Here is a 21,402-nt window from a genome sequence, read left to right as displayed (position 1 = left end):
TGGAGCGCTAGAGCCATTCTGAAATGCCCACGTCCAAAGTCAAATAAAACACACGGGTCTAACACGTGTGCACATTTCACGCGTTTTTGAGCATGTTAAAACCCTCACAAAGCCCGTTCATTTGCCTGAATATTAATAATAATCTGAGCAGATGCAACAAATTACAAAAAAACTGTGGAAAAAACAGGCGGACATGGTGAAGGACATAGTGTAGGCTGTATGGGTATTTTTGACCTAAAAGCCCATTTCACAGGAGTAACTGACATTCTGTGTTGGTCCCTGCTAGCTTCCCCCACCTGAGATGGCAGACGATTGTCAGACCAGAAGCTGAGGCAACATCCTCGTGCTCCTTATGAAATCTGCACAGTAATCACACAGAGAGCGATGCAGAGCTGACAGCCTACCAATAGCTCAGCGGCACCACACCAAAAGCAGACTGTGTGAGTGAAAAAACGTCCACTCGGTGATCCAGAGACAGAGGCAGCTGCAAATATAACTCATCCTTTGACAGGGTCACCTGTGGAAACCGTTTACAGTGTTAACTTCTTTCTCTTAAGGCGCTAAGGTATGGGAAAGAAAGCCTCATGAATGTATGAGTGTGTGTGCGATTGGCTGAATAAGGCTTAAAGTAAAAATGGCGTTGAGTGCTTAGTTATAATAGAAAAGGGCTTCAAAATTATCAGTAAAAAACAAGAGCTTTTCAGCAAAAATCACAAAAAGTAATTCTTAATTTTTCTATAAGTTTCTATCATTTTTGTAACCCAACATCACAACTGAAGCACAGTTGAAATTGTGCAATGAACATGCAATGAAAACCATCTGATTGATTAATCAAACAAAAATAAATACAATTTAAAAATATATATTATTCACATGCTAGAGCTCAGTGTGAGAGTCATTAGGTTAATGCAGGCTGCTGCCATTTATGGTCATGCAAGTTCCTCATTTCCTTACTCCTAATCTCACTGCGCTCACTTGACCAAAGTTTGGCATCAAGTCAAAAATCTGCCAGTACTGCAGGTGTGAAATACCCTCAACTGCTGACCCTGCTCCTATGATATGATAGCTCTCCCTTTAGCAAACACATGCAGTGCTTCTGGTTTTTACTTAGCATAGCTTCGTAAACACTGAAATCCTAGAATTCAGTTGAGGCGTTTGGCCCCATAGACGATGCAAATGTGTTCTCTGAGGATCAGACCATTCCAAATATTGGACTGGTGTATCCCTAGTATGAAGGTTAGCTGCATCTATGTGGGCAAACTGCATCATGATTGCTCTCTTGCTCTCTGTCTTACTCACTCACTCCTGTATATAGTGCACACCCATGCAACAGGACATTGAAACCTTCAGAGAGCAATAGGGGGAGAGGCGGTTAACTTCAGATGAACTCACTATGGGAATAACTTCCCCTTGGCCCTACTGCTCTCCCACACAGCCAATGTTTACTCTTAAAAAGAAAACAGAGTCTGGATAAATAACCTGCCTAGTACTGTCTCTACCAAGTATTTCAAGTCTGCACGCTAAAAGAATTATCATGTCTTCTGTAGAACACAGAGGCTTTGGAGGTCTGTACTTACATTGCACCATGCATTTCTATCGTAAGCAGAGCAATGTAATGTAACTCCACACTGAATATTAATGCTCAGTTACTCTGTGTTACCAACTGTGAATGTCAGGCTCAGGACTGAAGCAAGGGGCGTGCAACACAATGCTTTTCAGAAACGATTTGCCCTCTGCTCCTTTGTTAAGCATTAAATTGCTTTGAATAGCAAAGTCTGAATGTGGGTTCTGCAGCTCGTGATTGCAAGAGCAAATTTTGTGACTGCACAGACTGCAGCCCTAAATTGTCTCCTGTAGGCAGTTTGCCTGACATCAAAACTCTTCCAGGGTTTCCATCGATGTCAAAGACACTGTCTTGTCTGTATATATAAGAGAATGCCTAAGTAGGCCATAATATGCAATCCAGAATTGTGGTATAGATTGTAATCCCATAGCAAGTCACAGCTCCCCGAGGAAAGCCTCATTAGACGTCCACTGATGTGTATTGGAATTAGTGATAAGTGGTGCTAATTGCCATGTAGGCAAATTTAGGTGCCGACATGCCGTCGCGCTTTTGAAAAAAAAAAGAAAAGACCCGCGTGTGCACATAAATTCACACAGTGACAGTCACAAACACATGCACGCACACTAATTATTTTAGGTCCCAGCTGTGAGGAGGGGCTGCTGATTTTGAGCAAGGCAACATGAAAGATTATTCATTCCTCAAGATACTGTGCTCATGCAACAAAGCCCTTATTCATCTTGCTCTCAGTTTCAAACTCTGACATTCTGCAGAGAGCTACCATTTGACCCCGAACAATTTGTAAGGGAGGAAAATTAGGTTTCTCATTAAAAGCAAGATCACAAAGCAAGATTCCTGTACTACGACCGGCGCAATCTCATTTAGGTAACAATTGAGGCGCTATTTAAAATGAATGACTGCACGCTCAGCTGATAGAAAGAGGCTGCCTTTCAGAGATGGAAACCTGGCTGATTGTTTTTTGCAACAGGATGCGATGCCTGGGAAAAAACAAAAGAGAGAGAGAGAGAGAGAGATAGTTGCTACGCACAACTGAGAGATTGTTGATTTTCTTGCCTTGAGCTGCCAATGAAAGGAATAGCATTTCCTAACATTTGTAAAATTGTTCAAAGCTTTGGGCACTCTTTTCCTTAAAAAAATCATTTATTTTTCTGTTTTAATTTTAAGAGCCATCTGTTCTGAATTCAACATAGACCATACGCATCAAGACAAGAATACACGTTTGGGAGGCTTACCTGCCAGGCGCTCCACCAATGACAGCAGGACTATAAGTTTCCATAGCAACTTCATTTTAATGGTCTCAGGTCAATAAAAGCTCACTTCCAATCACAGGTGTGTAGAATCACAGCTTTGTCCTTTCCAGCACTTTCACTTTTGTTCTGTCAAAAAAAGAAAGGAAGCAAAGGAGAGGAGACCATTAAACATTCAAAATCACTAATCACGATTCAAAACAGTTGGATGGATTTCACGAGAACCATTACTGCCCATGTTTGGGACATATAAAACAAAAAGTTAATGTTAACATGTAGAAAATGTATTTTAGGTAACAGGTAATATTTAGCAGGTACTTTTTGTTTTAGCTGCAGATCTTGTGGCGCACAAAAGGCTTCCACTGTTGCAGACTTTGCTTAAATGTGCTCAACGTTGCATAATAGGGATCACGGCTGCGAGAGAAACATAAAGGGATTGCTCACTTGTGCTCAAACTTACTGAGACAAAACAAAAAGCACGCTGGTTGTCAGACACATCCCTAGCACGTAATAAAGTAGCGTCCTGGCTCCTGGATTCCGCCTGAGCGAGGGGGATTATGTACGTCTGACACAAAGAGCTGACTGTACACAGTACAAAAACATTTTCTCCCCCTGGGAGACTCGCAATTGATTTTCTCAAAGGCTGAACTGTAACTTATCTCTCCTTCTTACTTAAATGAAGTCCCAAATAAGTTGTGATATGATAATGAGTCGCACTCCTCCCGTCACTGATAAACAATGATGCAGCCTGTTTATTTGTTTAAATACACATACATCCCTAACATGGTGATAGCCAAGATCCTTTCTGATGAAGCGGCAGATAAATGTTTGCGTACGGGAGGCTGCTTATGGAGTGAAAAAGGATGAAGGGAGGAAATTAGCCGTTGTCTTTGTTCAAACCGTCTCTCCCTGGAACATTTAACTGACTGATGGTACAGCTTCCTCTGACTCCAAACCATAAGCATGCTGAAATAAATGAGAAGGGGGGGAATTAATAAGAACATACAGTGTAGTCTATCAGGAGCCGCGTGCCAAAAAAGCAGAGACAACTGAACGATTACGCTTTCTCAGTTATCTGTGCGCCTTCTATCCTTGCATGGCTGAAAAGCATGATAGAGCACACTGATGCTTATGTGAATATATCAACTGTGTCCCTGACACGTTTGCCTACACTATTCCTCCTTCTGCATGTACTTAACCATTAAAGGCAACACTTTTCCCCTATAAATCTCATTATGGAGATTGGGTTTAGAGAGTCATCTTAGTTCCAACTTATCTCGCAGTTATTACGATGCAAATGTCAGGAGTAAATGTTGGCTTTCATTAATAAAACAGAGACACTTCAAATCCCTCCAAGGGCTCCTGGATATTTTTGGAATGTGCCTCCTTTGAGGGAATAATTGTGAGAAATGTGGTGAATAAATTACTCAACATTATGTCTTTAATTGAAAAAATAGGAGTCTTTAAAAATTCCAGCCGCACACTTGCGCCGTGCTACTTCAATGTCCGGGCGACATCTAATGTAACGTGTATAGTTTTAATTTGACTAAAGTAAATGTGTGTTTCACCACGGGCTGCAGATTGAACTGTCACTGCAATTTGACACTCACATTTTGACAAACGCTTCATGTTTTTTAAAAAACTGTTCAAGTAATTGTTTTGTCAGCCATTAAACGTTTTACAGTCTGGTCATCTAAAATTAATTTATCCTGCCCTGACAGCAACACAACTGAACACGACCGGAATGTGTGAGCTACTGAGAGGCCCCATTCAAACAAGCTACTATCTGCTGGCCTCTAACACCAATCTTTTGATCTCTATTAGGCTGCAAGCCTCAAGACACGAGACATCAGACAACAGGGTTAGTGGAGGGACAAAAGAAAGCCTTTTGATCCAAAGAAGCTCAGCACTAAGATGATGTCTAGGGGAGTTGAGTCGTGGCCACGGCAACATTTGACTTCCTATTCAGTGCAAATTGATTAGCCTCGTGACCTTAAGTGGTAGCGACAAGGCCAATGACTTACTTTCATCACAAATTGATTCTCTCATTTGTTTGCTTTATGAGATGAAAGTTAATGATAAGGAAAGCTTTCAAACTTTGCCTTTCAAGTTGCAACCTCTTTCATGTCGATGGAAAAAAAGCCCGTGTTTGAAAAATGGATTATGATCAAGGCCTGGAATGACAGTCCTGGCCTAAACATTTCCTGACCCAATTTGCACAAACTCAACAACACTTAAATGGAACGCAGCCGCAAAGTCAGCCTCTCACTGCACAAATGCAGATGAAATAAAAGGAGAATAAAACAGGAGCACTGCATGTAATGAAGAACGCACATTTGTATGGTTTCTTTCTTTTTGAGTAATGCCTTAACCAGTTTTTCAGTACAAATCAAATCAGAATATTTGGAATGGTTTGCATACTCATTTGCCACAATAACCTTATACCAGTACCAGCTGGGGGACCCTGTTATTTCTTCTCTCAAGCAGTGAGATGACACACAAACACTCACTAACAGTGCTGTCTTCTTCTTGTCACTCGTCAAGTTATTAGCCTGAAGCTTTCAGGTCGACTGGTTGACAAGAGCTCATCCGACCAAATCGTCTATGTTACTTTGATAAAGAGAAAACCCTACAAAGTTTTGAAGCTTTGAGACTGAAAATATCTGAATTGACATATTTTGCTGTTTGGTCTAAATTTGTTCTACACAGCTTTGAAGGCTCCAGAGACTAGAGTAGCAGCCGCGTTCAAACCGAGCTGGACGGTTTGCCATCAAATGGAAAATGATACACAACAGGAACTGTTACTGCTCAGGACATGAGGCTGATTAACAGTATTACTCAAAATTATTGTGCTGCGATCAAGAATTGAGTCCACATTCTTATATTTTTGGTAATATATACAAATATGAGCTGGAACAACATCTGATGTTGAGTTTGTTGTTATGACTGAAATCAAATAACTATGTGGAAATCTTTTAATATACAACACATACTGGATTTTGTAAAATAATTAATTTAAGCTAAAAGAGTAAGGCTCTACATTTAATTAATCTGCAATGTGGCAGATTTAGTTAAATACAGACAAAAAGCTTTTCTGTAACCAATCAACCAACTTATAATAATCTTTCATTAACATGTAAATTGTATTTACCAGATTGACATAGTTTGACATGAGCTCAAAAGTTCAATCACACTGGAGTAAAAATTGGATTGCATTTTTTCACATTTGGCAACCAGTTGCAAGTAGTAGAAGCAACCAGTTTGTCACAGCATGCAGCATACATGGCCTATGGGCAACCACTTTCAATTGCAAGGCAATTGCACAGGTTGCTGGGTGGGAGACAACCTTTGTCTAATCATGGAGTGACTGAGACAACACATTGCAATCTATCTGCACTAATGAGCACAATTCATCAACGACTTGGCTCAGCTATCTGCCAGCTGGTTGTATTTCCCTACATTAAAGCAATGTTGTTGAGCACCTATGTTATCATACAGTTAAACTGCTATCCTACAGCAACTATGTCACTATTTGTGGAGGAATTTCTGTATCTCTGTTATATTTAACTATGAGCTTCTGGTTGGACTCTTAATGTAAGTAGTTGATGTGATTCTTGCCATATGTAGACAGCCACAGATGTGTATCTTTTACCTATTTATCACAGTTAATTGTCATATTATGACAAGGAGATTGCACTCAATTGCCAACTTGACCCCTGAAACTGATAGCAAACTGAGTACCTTATTGCTGTGGTATCACCATCTTAAAGAACCAAAGTCACTTTGAAGATGGCAACTGACTGCAAGTGGGCACAGTCCAGATCCCTGTCTTCAAGGTAAGCATTTCAAAGACAGTTAGCAAGTTCATTACACATGGTCACAATAATTTTAATGAGCTCCAACCATCGTTTTCCTTAGTCTGTCTGTGGCATATGGTATGTCAAACCAGCAGTCTTATCGGCAGCCAAATGCTCAAGCATCCACCCATCCATCCGAGTGAACTTGTCTGTTTTAAAACCCAAGGAAACTGAATTTATTTTTGCATATAAGACAGGAAAAATCGGCTAATACCCACATTTAAGAAGCTACGCCCATCAAATATTTGGCATCTTTGCTTAAAAATTTACTTCAGTGAATAAATTGTGCTTGTTTGGTTTCTGTCAATCAGCTAATGAGTTAAACTTGAAATCTTCTCTGACTTAAAGGAGCTTATGAGAGAACAGCAGAAAGAACTTTGAATGCAAAACCGAGTGTTTCGTTTTACTTTTGAGGATACGCAGCTGCTTCCAGGGAAGCTTCAGATTTGTAGAGACAAAGCACTCCTCCAAATTTCAGCGTTGTCAAAGTGACACCACTCATCCTCTTGTTCTCTGACAGCACCAGCTGGAGCTTAGAAACCATAGACTACAGTTCAGTAAACCGCACACTTTGACAGTGATGGCAACTGATTCGACCCTCTCCCCTACACCCGATCTTTCAGCTGTCATCAATTTTTTAGGGCTTAAAAATATATTAATAGAAGGATACTCTGGGTCCCTTTGGTGGTTGGAGAGTCCAGATGAAGATAAAATTCACACTCAGAAGCAAGAGCATCCCACACACGCGCGCATGCACTCCCTCCACCCCCTCCCAGCCCCCAAGCTCTGAATCATGAATGAGGCCAGACTCCCACACTCTGCAGGAATGAGACAAGACCAGGAGGAATGGCATACAATGCTGCATCTTTAATCACCTGAGCTGTGGCTTCACTTAATCTGCAGACACCAGCTCGATCAGTGTTTTCCTTGCACGTGTGGCTCATCTCACAGCTCCGAGTGCCTCCGGTCATTCAAAATTTATTTTCTGGTGATGCTCAACTTGAGACTGGTAGTAGTAGCAAATGTGAAATTATTTCTATGCCCTGCATTCTTGGATTCACCACACACAAATCAAGGTTTAACAAGCACCTCCCAGACAAGTGCCACTGATAATGGAGTAGATAGTGCTGTGAATAAGTCTTTGTCCCCTTCTTGATTTCTTTTTGCATTTTTGTTACACTTAAGTGCCTCACATTATTCAGCAAGTTTTAATATTAGACAAAGATAACCCAAGTAAATGCAAAATGCAGTTTTAAAATGATAATTTAATTGATTAAAGAAAAAAAAAGCTGTCCAAACCTACCTGGCTCTATGTGAAATAGTAAATGCCTCCAAAACCTTCTACCTGGTTGTGCCACCCTTGGCAGCAAGAACTGCAATAAAGCTTTTGTGATAACTGGCAGTGAGTCTTTCACATCACTGTGGAGGAATTTTGGCCCACTCTTCTTTGCAGAATTGTTTTAATTCAGCCACATCAGAGGGGTTTCAAGCATGAATGGCCTGTTCAAGGCCATGCCAAAGCATTTCAACTAGGTTGAAGTCCAGACTTTGACTCTGCCACTCTAAAACCTTCATTTTGGGTTTGTTTTTGTTTTTTAGTCATCCAGAGGTGGACTTCCTGGTGTATTTCGGATCATTGTCCTGCTGCATAATCCAAATAAGCTTGACCTTCAGGGCAAAAACTGATGGCCGGACATTCTCCGTCAGGATTTTCTGGCAGAGAGCAGAATTCATGGTCCCACCAAGTCATCCAGATCCTGAAGCAGCAAAGCAGCCAGGCCATCACACTACCACCACTATAAATGGCTGTTACTAGGATGTTCTTATTATATAATCATGTGTTAGTTTTACACCAGGTGTAAGGGGACTCAAACCTTCTTGTCTCATTAGTCCAGAGAATATTTACCCAACAGTCTCGAGGTTATCAGGATTTTAAATGTTCTTTTTGGTCAGCAGTGTTTTTTCCTTGGAACTCTCCCATGAATTCCATGTTTCCCATTTTTTCTTATTATTGAGTCATGACTTTAACTGAGGCAAGTATGGCTGCAGTTCTTTAGATGTTGTTCTGGCTTCTTTTGTGACCTGGATGAGTCATCTAATACTAAATTTTTGGTAGGCTGGCTACTGCTGGGAAAGCTCACTACTTTTTCTCTAGTTTTCTCCATGTGTGAGTAATGGCTAGAAATGGCTCTGTAACCTTTTCCTATCTGACAGACGTTGGTGACTTCGTGTGTTGATGTGTTGCTTTTTTGAGATCTTTTAACCTACTTATTAAATGAAAAGTTGCATTAGCTTTTTCACAGGTTCCTTTTCTCTGGTATTAAATATACTTTTTTACTGCACTACATGTATTTTAGATGTTTTTTTACTTTATTTTTATAAAGGTATGTAGATATTGACTATGCTTTGTTGTCATTGTCACTATGGGTTTTGCTAAATTTTAACATGGTGCCATGTCTGTATTTGTAGCCCTTTGCACAATTTAATGAGACTGTACTTCTTACTGTATTTCTTATTCTACTACGTATAAACATTCAACACAAGTGCAATGTTGACGATGCAAGGAGAGAATCTATTTGCATATGATGAGTAACAACAAAACTTTCTTTAGCTAAAGATTTTATGCATGCCCAAATATTTTTTTCCGTCTTCCCCACAAATGGCACACCGCGGGAGGCAAAGGAAGTGCCAGTGTATTCCCCAGCCAAGATTCTACCTCAAATAGTGGCACAAGACAAAGAGACTAATAGTGTTTTGATCTAAGCACACAAGCTGCAGGCGTGACATAACACATGCCAGCTTTTTCATTTCTCCAGACCGCACCAGGGGCGCTCCACTAACGCGCTCATTCCAATCTCCCCTGTGACAAGAGCAACTGAGCATGTTGAAAGGTTCTCCCTGCTTGCATACATGCTCCAAGACCAAATTTTAGCATAATGAGCCAGTGTGTGGTAATAATTTAGAACAGAGTATAGAGCCATGCATCTAAATCCATTTCTACATTTTCTAAAAACCCTTTACAAAACCATTGCTGCTTACATGGTTAAACCCATAGTAACAAATTCATTGAAAAAGTCTGAAATCAGTAAGATATGTACATGGTTTTGACTTATTATTAAGCACTGATTAGGCACTGTCTTTAATTTTACCTCATGTTTCTTTAGATCTTAATGCCTCCTTGTGTTTTGTAACCAAAGAGTAAAAATTCCACTGCCTCGAGCAAATGAACTCTACAAATCAACCTGCTTTGCCTTGTCTTACAAGTAATTTTAACACTCTATAAATGTTTTTAGGCACAAGCTGACAATCCCAGTGCACACGCTTTTACTAAATTACCAATTAAGGATCCCAATTAGGATAATAAAAGCCTCCCAATTAATAGTTCTTTAAATACACTGATTTAGGACTTGCTTGATCTCAGCTGTTATCATGGGAGGTAATTTTCAGCCCTTGATGGAGAAAAGGCAAATTGCTATTACTGTAAGGAAGACAGATCCTCTAAGACAGATTTAGAGGACCATTGTTTAAAGCATATAGACAGACAGACAGACAGATAGATAGATAGATAGATAGATAGATAGATAGATAGATAGATAGATAGATAGATAGATAGATAGATAGATAGATAGATAGATAGATAGATAGATAGATAGATAGATAGATAGATAGATAGATAGATAGATAGATAGATAGATAGATAGATAGATAGATAGATAGATAGATAGCCAATGGTCTCACAACACTGTAATTGGTGCTGACTTGCCGTGACTGACTTAAGTTGACCTGACTACTGGCATGATGGCAGGTTTGCACGTCCACGATAGCGGTACCAACATGAAGTGCTCCGATCTGTACTTGTGACCCCGCCCTGCGGCTGTTTAGAAAGGACAATACCTGCCTGCCCACAGTGGGAATAGTGAAGGACTTTCAGACACTTCATTAGCCAGCAGTTAGTCCGGATATGTCTATTATTGAAGGTGCCTGGGACATTCTGGGTTGATGTGCTCAACAGTGGTAGCTTCGATGAATGACCACTGCACAGCTGCAGGATGCACTCCTCCAGGAATGGAGACACTTGCGCAGTCCATGTGCAGATTGGTGACTTGCATCACATCCAGAGGAGGCCAATTCTCCTTCTAAACATTTTACACATACATATATTATAGTGTTGGTCTAGAAAATCTCTTTAAAGCACAAACTTGCATTTTTTTTTTATCAGTGTGCACATATATTTCCTTTTTTAATGATAAGGAATTATGTATTTATATCAATACAACTACAATTGAAAAAAGTCATTTTCAATTACAAAAGAACATGCTTATTTACTTTTTTTAATTTTCTGAGCTTTCTCAAAGTTCGTGTCTAGCTCATTTTTGTCACAACCACAGATTGAGAGATTTTGTCTTTTTACAGACTTGTCATGTTTAAAACTAGTATATGAAATGTAATTTTAATGGGCTTGTTTGCTGCTTCATTAGGGTTCATAATGCAGAAAACTTTGCTTCCAGTTCTCAGAGCAACTGCACCTTGTCAATGTAACTTCTCGTATACATGCACAAATTCTGTGTTATTTCACTAAACTGAATACTGAGGTATTACAGTTGTCATCATTAATATTCCTAGAAGAAGAAATTCAAGCAGTCAGTTCTTTTGGTTTTGTTTTTTACTTTTTAATGCAATAGGTAAGCATATTGTCCACATGGATTAGCTTATGCACCGCTGGTGTTCCACTTACTTATTGCATAGACAACTGAATAAAAGATGAAGACTAAAGAGTTTAGCTCTGCAGGTAAAATGTCCATAGTCTGCACTTCTTTGCATGTGAACACAGAGACAAGTATGAACAGCAGAAACACAAAACTGAAACAGAATTTTAAAGAAAACAAGTGACTCATCCAAATAGATTTGCTTACTTGTTAAATTAAAAAAAAAAAAAAAAAAAAAAAAAAAAAAAGGCAACCCCTACTTGAACCAATCAGAATGCACATACGGTACTTTTGTCTTTGCCAACTCAGACTCCTCTTTCCTCATGCAGACCAGGCTCAGCGGGGTACTGTGAACTTCATGTTCACCCTCCTCCTTTTTCTGTCCCGGTGACATCATCAGAAACGTGCCCAGCCACAAGCGCACTTCCCCAAGGAGATGTGTAGTAACTCTACAATTCCAGTCTCTTTAATACAAATTTTTAAAAAGGAGATACTGCACTTGCAGTTTGGTGGAAACAACTAAATCTGTAGCTTTGGGCAGTTACAACTATACACTGCAAACATGCAGCCGACTGTATGCCAACATGAAACAAAGACAGTATTTACACCTGTGAAGCATCCCCTGAGGCATCCCTATAAAGAGAGGGGCAACACTAAACACTGACAAAGGGAAGAGTTAATAATCAAAGTAAAACCACCTTTAATACATTTAATAGCAAAAGCACTGTAATTTACTTAATAGCAGAATCACAAGCAAAGAAGATCCATCTGAAACATATGGACACTTGATTTCATGAGATTAACTATTTCCAGCAGAGTCGGATGCTAAAGGACTTTAGACAATCCGAACCAATCAAGCGAGGAGCGCGGTGCAATCAAAGAAAAGGAGAGATGATGAGACTGGACTGATTCCAATCCCCTGGTGATCACTGACGACAATGTGTTCTGCCAAAAGGTTTTAAATGAACGAGGAATGATGGTCTGGATTTGTGCCTCACAGAAAAAGCTGCACGGTATAAATGATGGCCATGGCCAATTAGGAGGACGCAGAATGTGATTATCTGATGAGAAATGGCACCACTCAGCTGGGATTTCAAAGCTGTTAGTTTTCTAACTCATGCATGGCAATAATGGCATGGACACAATGCCGTCACTTGTGCAATTGAGCGCTGAATGTCTAATATGTGTGTGTGAGTGTGTGCGCTCCGTACTATTGATGGGATACTTGTTCTAAAATAAATGCATATTATTTCATTAGAAAATCAGCAAGGCAGTTTCTTTGACATCACGTTTCGGTAAATACCTAAAATATTCGGCTTTACTCCACTTTACTGTAGCTTATTTCAGAAGTGGAAGTTGTAGACCGGTGATAACAACAACCTCGTATTGCACAGGCATAAAAAATATTCAGTACTGTATCGGGAATAGTAAATACTGCAGCTTCCACAGAATACGAATAAAGTAAATAACTGTATTTCCTTACCCGAGTACATATCCTCTGGTGTTTGCTGTCGTTCATCCCTTCTCGTATATCCATGATACACCGCGCATCTCCTGACTCCTTCACCCCAGCAGGTCCCCAGATCGAGTAGACGGCTACAGTTTAGTTGGTCTCTTCAAAGTGCGGGTGTTGCTCTCTCTAAATGCCCCCAAACTGCTTTCTTTCTCCTTTCTTGAGGCAGACTACCCTAAATGTAAGCGCTTACTCTTTTCATCCTCGGTCCCAGTGTTTTCAGAGTCTGAGTAGTTACCAGCACCCCGGTCCTCCGCTCTCCTCACTGGTACATTCATGTAGGTTATCCCGACGGTCCCGCATGCACCGCGGGCAGGCGGATTCAAACCAAGCCCTTAGCGGTGGTAGTTTGCGTTGCGAACGTTTTGAGGTTGAAATAATTGTAAGTTGCTGGGTAAATTCGTTTAAGAAACACAAAGTGTTCGCGAGCAGCTTAAAACTGGTTTTTGAATGCGCGAGTCCAGCTCGTCCACACGATGAGGACTCCAACTGGCTGCGCGCGCGGCGCCGCTGGCACACGGGACATCAGAGGTGGATGCAGGAGGGTTTGGTCTGCTTTTTTTCACGCTGCAGGTCCTCGACATTTCCTCAAAATGTCATGATCACCTATCCGGTTACAGCAGAACGGATCTGTATAAAGTAACTCTAGTTTTATTGTTTCTGTCTGTTTCTGGCTGATAAGGCAATAAGGCACCGGAGTTATGTATGCACCCATTCATTTTATTTGGGGGGATAATGAGGATTGTCTTAAAAATATATTTATTAAGCACCAAAATTGCTAATTACGCAGAATGGACCTGTAAGCTATTGCCGCAAATTCGTGGGATAATGGTTTCATTCTGATGTTTAGTTGGTACTTATTATACATAATATGGATCATATTTTCTAAAGTGATCCCATTTATTGTACGCAAAATCTTAAAATGGCTCTGAAGCCAAATTAAAAAATAACATGTTCAATTATGCAAATTAAGTAAAAACTGATTTCATTGATGAAAAGTTAATAGAATGAGCTAACATGCACAGTGCCACACTATATAAGCTCACCTTAATGGAGTAAATTTCAGTATCGGTTCTGAGTATGTTTTTCCTGGTGGTACCACAAGCCAGTATGTCTGCTCTAAAGCGAGCTACAGCAATGCTCCATATGCGTATCCCAGTAAGCCATAACATTTCTACTCTAAAACCTCCAAAATGTGATGACGCCATTGTTGATGAGCCACAATACCAGAAAACACCTGCGTGCATGTGAAGAGGCACGCTTTTATGAGTGTGGAAATATCGCTAATTATTTAATGTAAGTGCAAGCACGACTTGTAACCCTTTTTTTTACTGACTTACAGTCTAGGGCCACAAAGAACACACAATTAATAGTTAATGAAAGAGAACTCAAACACAGAAGTAACTTATAGCTGTTCTGTATAAGAGTAAGTTCATTATAGTCAGGCACTGTGTCAAAAGATGCTCTGTGTGTGTGTGCGTGTGTGTGGGTGTGTGTGTGTGTAGATTGATTCCTTACAAGCTTTTTATTTTCACTATGTAACTCTGAAAAGAAACTTCATTGGAAAAGTTCAACTCTCACTTTTGCCCTTGTTGTTTCCCAGTAGCTTTCCCCAGGTAGCTGAAATAGCTTAAGGTGGAACAACCAGAGTAACTGTGTCAAACAATAAAGACCCACTTGTTGGAAGAAGCGAAGAAGATAAAAAGGGTAAGTGATAGAAAGTGACAGGAAAACAAACTAGAGTGAACATGAAATAGAATTTCACCTGATTTAAAGGCAACATTCAGCTGACATTTTTTTAAAGAAATCAAACCTTCCTATTTATTAGAATAGTAACGCTGGATGTTTTTAAACCAAAAACTCACAGGTGAAAAGTTGCTTACTGCCACTTTAAAGAATTTTGAGGTCCACTTACTATTGTTGGTGCATTTTTGTGTACAGCCTACCGCATGAAAGGGACCATCTTTCACAGTGACTTTTTTATATATACTTTAAATGTATTCTGATGTACTTCAGGAGACATTAAGCTGTCTCCAAGATTTTTTCAGTTAATCATACATCATTACTTGTAGTATACAACACTAGAAAGACTGCCAGCTCATAAAGTTCAGTCAGGACTTATTACAAACGCTACGCCTCTGGCTCATAAGCTGCTCATAATGTTGAGTGGGATTTAAGAGATTCTACTTCTTTTTGAGCCAATGGTAAAGTGATAATTACAGACGAAATTAATGAATGCCCCACTAAGCCTTGGAAAGGCAATGGGGGAAAAAAGAATATTTGGATTAACCTACTGAATGAACATTTAGTATTCCTTAGTCATTCATGCACACAGCTAATAATGGCACATCAAAGCTCCAAGGAACACTTAATAGTATAGCCACTCTAAACACAAATATCTGCAACTAGGCTTGAATATTTCATGAATTCTTTAATGCTCATGGCTGGAGGGAAATTTTCAAATCGTTTTACTGTGATGATTTCTCTCCAAAGAAAAACTAACTGAATTTTACCTCATGTAGTTTTACTCATTTCCCTGTGCTCTCCGCTGAGACAAATGCGTTGAGAGAAATGCGTCACGCCACCATCTTTATGCAACGATGAACTTTTCATTGTTGTTTGGAAGGTGTCAATTAAATACATGAATTCTGTTTGTCCCGAGGCCGTAAACGAGATGCTGAAATGAGCAACTTGCCGACACCGCCAGGAGACTGAAGAGCCGGAAAAAGGTAGATTATTCTCTATTTTTTCTTCTAGACAAATAAAAAGAGAAACAACTCTTAAATAAAAAATAAAATGCTGTCTTGAATCATAAGCAATGATACGTATGTACCGTATTGTTAATGTTGTTAGTATATTTTGCAATAACAGGAACATAGTGGTGCAGCTGTTTTGCTAATTTATGCATTGTGATGACTCGGAAGGTGTGAGGTATAGATTTGTTTCATAATTTTCACTTCCCAAATATCTAAATTCTTCTGTTGTATCTCGTATCTGCTTGATCTCTGAGATTTAACTTGTTAAAAAAAAGAGGCAGAACTTTCATTATTAGCAAGTACTACCTGTTTCACAACATACCATTTGTTACTTGAACATAAAAGCAACAAAGAGAAAAGAAATCATGTGAGTAGGCTGTAATCTAATTTATGTCTCTTGTTGCTTCAGAATTCTACTTATTTCACAATCTTGTTAAATTGCATTTTGTTCAGACTTTTTGTGCTTGTGTGAAATGTTACTGAGGTGAAAGCAGATTTGAAGTCTCTGTTAGAACAATATTACTGCAACAGATGGTAGCTTGGGTGTGCGGTACTGACTTAGGGCAATCCTCCTTGCCCTTGTCTCGGCATGATGTCACTCAGTTTGAACCAAATGCAGGACAGCCAGCATCTCAAGCAGCTGCTCAGCAATGCAGACAACACACTGGAGTTTTTTTCTTAAGGCCAAAGGATGTACAGCTAAACCCAAGACATATACCTTGTGTCAAGGTACTCTCTCATACTTACCCCCCAGTTGTTGTAATGCATTACAGTGCTTGTAAGGCATTTTACTACAATGGGTAGAATATCCTACTTGATCTGTTTAGATTTTCATCTTTATTTTATGCTGGTGACAGTAGAAACCTGAAAAGGCACAAAGTTTCTATAGTTATGTATGGAGCTACAAAGTGATAACTGGATATGATAGAAGAGGCTGTAGGCACTGGACAAGCATTTTGGTACTAGAAGCTTTCTAGTTTCATTTGTCAGCTGACTTCTATTAATCAATCACATTTAATCAAACTGTCTGCGCAGGCCTTAAAACCTTTGGCTATCATCTCATGATGACTGAACTTCATGTTTGGATGTTTAACTCTATCTCCATCTGACTGCACTCAAACTCACCAGATATCCCCTATCTGCCTTCCAAATAACCTGGCTACACATAAAACCATTAAAAAAATGGACTGTTGTCCCTACAGGCTTAATAGTTAATAGTTAGTGTAGTATGTGTCTGCATGTGTGTATTCATATTAATTGCATTTTAAGTTTATATTATATTTTATTGTAGTTATCCCTAGCTTTTAAAGCTTTAACCTGCAGAGATCAGACTTTTTAATTCTCATACAAATAGCAGATGAACCATGTCAGACATATGAATTTTCATCTGGGATCAATAAAGTTATTTTATTATTATTATTTTGATTATTCGGTGCTTTGTGACTGCATGTCTGTGAAAAGTGCTTTGTAGGTCACCTGTACTTACTCACTTGCAGCAGTTAGCATGCAAGAATGCATTTGAAGCAGCAGGTTGGCTGACAGCAAACACTATAATGCTGTAAAGTGCTGAAACAACCAGTTAACTACACAATTTTTATCATACAAAAAAGTGTTTTTTAAACAAAAAATTGCCCATTTCAGCTTCTTAGATACGAAAATTGGTTGCTCTGCTGCTTCTGCTGTAGACCAGCTTACAGACAATGAATCATGAAAACTGCGAAAATGAAAACAAATGGTGAACACTCACTAGTCATTAGTTACAGGCATAAAATTCTCTCATTTATAGTTCAAGTCAAAGACACAGTGTACTCATCTTGACTTTTCAGACTTTTTTGTTTTTTTGGAGCTGACACCCATTGTTCATAAAACTGTTTATTAACACACTAGGACATATATGTGCTGATGTACAGTGAGTGTTTGAGAGCAAAAAAACACACATGGCTGTTCATCTGTTCTTGTAGCCTGGAGTTTGACAGGTAGCTGCCTTCAAACTGTCAGATAGTCCTATAACCGCCCACTCATTGAGGAAGCAATGCACAGCTGCAACACATTGCCGTGGAGCATATTCAGGGTAATACTGTTGAAAGCACAGGTCCACAGATGGGATTCTGGCAGAGAAACAAGGAGCAAAAAAATATAGGCTGGTGTTGACTGTATTATTCAGCTGGGAGATGTAGGAAAAGATGGGCTTGGAAACACAGATCTATATCAGGCTTTGTTCTGAAAAAGGTGAACGCCAGGGGTCCGTAGTCACAGAGGTACAGAATGAGAGTGTCCTTCGTGTGTACGCAGCAATAGCAAATAAGACATTTAATTTTAAAGTAAAAATGATTATGGGCAAATGCAGATACTACAATCATCACATGTGTTCAGGAGACAGCACAGTTGCCGTTTGGCCTCCGTCGCGTGCTGATGCTTTAAACCTAATCCAGAAGTCATAATTAGGATGTCTAGGGTTGCATAATTTTCGCTTTGATGTCGCAACAACACATTTTGAGTCTTGAGTGTTGCTTTGACTTGTTTCAAGGGGGGCCTCATTGATTTGCAACATCAAAGTGTTTACACATTTTGAGGGAAAAAGAACAACATGTGGACTACAAAAGACATTGACTGTGCACTCTAGCACTGACTTTTGAAAAAATGTCAATTGTGAGGGAAATAATATAGGTGTGTACTGCTATAATGAACATGAAATGTAAAAGTAGTGCTTATACAGTCACTATTAAGAGTGTTTCTTTCTTATATTATAAATGAGCAAAAGATGGTTGATTTTTATATTTTAGAAAGCGCGCACCTGTCAAAGAGGACACGCCCCTAATAATGAAATCTTCTTTTTCAGTCTCTGGGGATTCATTTGCTTTTGGAGCCAGCATCAAGTTGCCAATCTCGTACCTGCAGTTTTTGAAACTTTTGTTTTGGCTTCATTCTTTAACCATGGAGATTTCAGGGTTGAAATCTCCCATTCATTGCCTAGCACCATGAGGAGATCCCAAAAATGACTTTGGTTTATTCAATCAACCTGAAACTTGACACTTAGCTTGCTCTGCCACATAAATAAACTCCCTTTATCCAGGTGGATTGGATAAAGGGTTATTAAGAAACATGAAGAACATACAGACACATGTACAGAGATTCCTTGACTTATAGCTGAGATGCACCTGACGTAGATCACGTGATAAGCAAACCTAAAGGAGTCACATTATTTATTAGTTTGTCATTTGCTCATAACTATTGAGTTAACACGCTGAACGAGTACACCTGAGCTCAGTGGGAGTCTTTATGAATGCAGCTTGACTAAAATGAGCTTAGTTTGGCAACATTAGTCTTTTGACAGGCATACTTGTTATCTAATATAGTACCAAGCAAGTACTTAGAAATAAGTCAATGAATGTACTTGACTCTTATTCTGTAATTAGTCCTGTTAGTTTGAAATGGTTTAAGGGCTTTCATATTGACTTGTGACTTGGCTCCATGGGCCAAATTGTCTGTGTGGGAGTTATCTTGTAGAAAATCAAGAGGTAGAGGCTTTCTCTCTGGCCACCAGCCTTCGGTTGCTGCACACTAATGACCATCTTGCCAAAGCATTTAACCTTGAGCCAATCTGTCTTCTCACTTAGAAAAGCTGAGTTCTTGAACCATGAAATAGAGGTAGTTGTCCCTGTGAAAGGAGGTTACAACCCAGACTACTTCAAGATTAATCAATTATTGCCATTGCAAATGTCACAAAGTGGTTGGATAGAATCATTATCAGAGTTTAGTTTTGGGGGGGGGGTTATAGTCTGTTTCTTTTTAAGGTTTACTTTCAAAACTGTATCCTTACATGAAGAAAACACAAGGCGGAGCTAACTGTGATTTAAAGAACTTTAAATGAAATGTCCCGAAGCTGTTGAAACACAGTTGATGCAGTGACAAATTCACAGTTTAGTTCATTTTGGGCCAAAGAGATTAATTTTTGGTAACTTTAGTTGCAAAAGTGTGGGAGCATGAGATAGCTGGAAATATGAAATGTGGCAAATCACTGATGGTAACTCAAAGTGAACCTGCATGAAGACGTTCTCTTAAAATTTTGAAGTGTGCAAATTAAAGACATTGCCCTCAGTTTGCCAATGGATTTACATGATACCCATCCCCTTGAGGTTTTTGTCACTCTGGTAGGTAAGTAATACAGATTTAAAGTGACAGATACCATTTCAAAGAACAAACTGACACTGACAGAATGACAACTTCAACCTTTACTGAGCATAAAAATAATAAAAAATGAAACGTGTGTGTGTAGCACAGTGAATGTGTGAGTGATTCCCTTGAGGTGTTTTTACTGATCTGTAAGTATTTGCTATATATCTTTTTGGGATATATGCCAATCTCTTGGAGCATACAAAGGGCACCCACTTGCAGGAACATTTTGTATAGGAGCAGCATGAATAATATGTTCACACACTGTATTTAGCCTGAACTTAATGGGCTTAGGTGACTTCAAATTGAATACAAAATAGATATATCTGCTGTTGTACTGAATTAGCTACATGCTCTGCTTTTGATTAGATTTCTTCTTCTCATCTCTGAGCTTAAAATGGAACTATTGGCAAGGCAAATTAAAAACTGCTGTGATAACACCTAGATTCAAGCAGAAATTATGTCAGCCAACATAATTACATTAAATAATGCTATTTGATGAGATTCAAAGTTATATTTTGTTTTATTTTTTGTTTTGTTTTGGGGGCTTTTTTGCATTACGTTAACCACATTAAGTCACTATACTCTTCAGGACTGCTGCTGAAGAGGATTTTTTATTTCCAACATCCTCAGAAACTCTCTGCCCTCAAACTAAGCAAGCAGGACAAACCCGAAACACGAGGAATTGCAATATTCTGGTGATTTAGGGAGTCACATGGCTAAGCTAATTCGTATTGTCTAGTATAGCTCTGCAATGGCAGCAATCGCAAGTGTCTCTCTTCTGTCTAATGAATAATGCACAATAAGACACCCGGAGTTATCCAAAACCAAGTCCCTGTTATCCCTGTTTGAGTGGATTGATTTCCTGGCTCTCACGAGCATCTGCGGAGGCTCAAAGACTGCCCCTGTGTGTGGAATAGGGGAATAGGGGAATAAAAGAACAACAGCAACAAGGCAAGCATCAAGCGTGTAGTGCTCTCATGGATACTCTGGAGTTCATTACCTGCTGTTCAGATGAAAGCAGAGGCCACGTCATCAACGCGCTTATGGTATCTCTAATTAGAAATTCAGCTGTACAGATCTTGATCGTGGCTAAGCCCCAGTTTTGCTGTGATCATTTTCAAAACAGCTAGCTGACCCATGGCCCTGCTGTGGCTTAAGATATTTAAGTTGAAGGCTTGCAGTAAATCCTGTGTAATATTCTACTGGCACCCGGAGAGAGCTTTTAATGAGCTTTGGACAAGAGCGCTGAAACAGCAGATGAAACCAATTCTCATTTTTCCACAATCAGTTACGTTGCTCACCCAGGAGAAATCATTACATGTAACATCTATTGCAATCATAGCACCATATTAGTGAGAATAAGAGCAGCTTGTTTGTTTATTTGTGAGATATTAGAGCTACAAAAACTCTATTTGGTCAGAAATGTGTTTAAAGATAATGAAATCTTATATCTTCTACTCTAGGTCAGCAATTTCTAGCAATATCATTTATTGTTGATTTAGTTCGGTACTCTGGGAACCCTGAATATTGTCCACAGTTTCAATATGTGACAGAAATGTACGTAA

At 39.3% G+C, this 21,402-nt stretch overlaps 1 protein-coding gene and 1 long non-coding RNA gene across 3 annotated transcripts in view; one reads left to right on the top strand and one right to left on the bottom strand.

Moving 5' to 3' along the window:
• Positions 1 to 13,416, bottom strand: part of cntn3a.1 (contactin 3a, tandem duplicate 1) — a 77,442-nt gene extending 64,026 nt beyond the window's left edge. For both annotated transcript variants that reach the window (XM_031726420.2, XM_039604682.1), the window contains exons 1-2: positions 12,876 to 13,416; positions 2,815 to 2,958 (exon numbers count right to left, since the gene is read on the bottom strand). In XM_031726420.2, the coding sequence (XP_031582280.1) occupies positions 2,815 to 2,869 (55 nt within the window). In that variant the 5' untranslated portion in view covers positions 2,870 to 2,958; positions 12,876 to 13,416. The remainder of the gene's footprint in view (positions 1 to 2,814; positions 2,959 to 12,875) is intronic.
• Positions 13,417 to 14,562: 1,146 nt separating this feature from the next.
• The window catches only part of LOC120435348, a 91,393-nt gene continuing 84,553 nt past the window's right edge, over positions 14,563 to 21,402 (top strand). Inside the window, exons 1-2 of the long non-coding RNA XR_005609668.1 lie at positions 14,563 to 14,612; positions 15,568 to 15,634. This is a non-coding gene — a long non-coding RNA (uncharacterized LOC120435348). The remainder of the gene's footprint in view (positions 14,613 to 15,567; positions 15,635 to 21,402) is intronic.

The sequence above is a fragment of the Oreochromis aureus genome, linkage group 20, assembly GCF_013358895.1.
Source record: "Oreochromis aureus strain Israel breed Guangdong linkage group 20, ZZ_aureus, whole genome shotgun sequence".
Classification (NCBI taxonomy): domain Eukaryota; kingdom Metazoa; phylum Chordata; class Actinopteri; order Cichliformes; family Cichlidae; genus Oreochromis; species Oreochromis aureus.
This window is presented reverse-complemented; position numbering and strand designations above follow the sequence as displayed.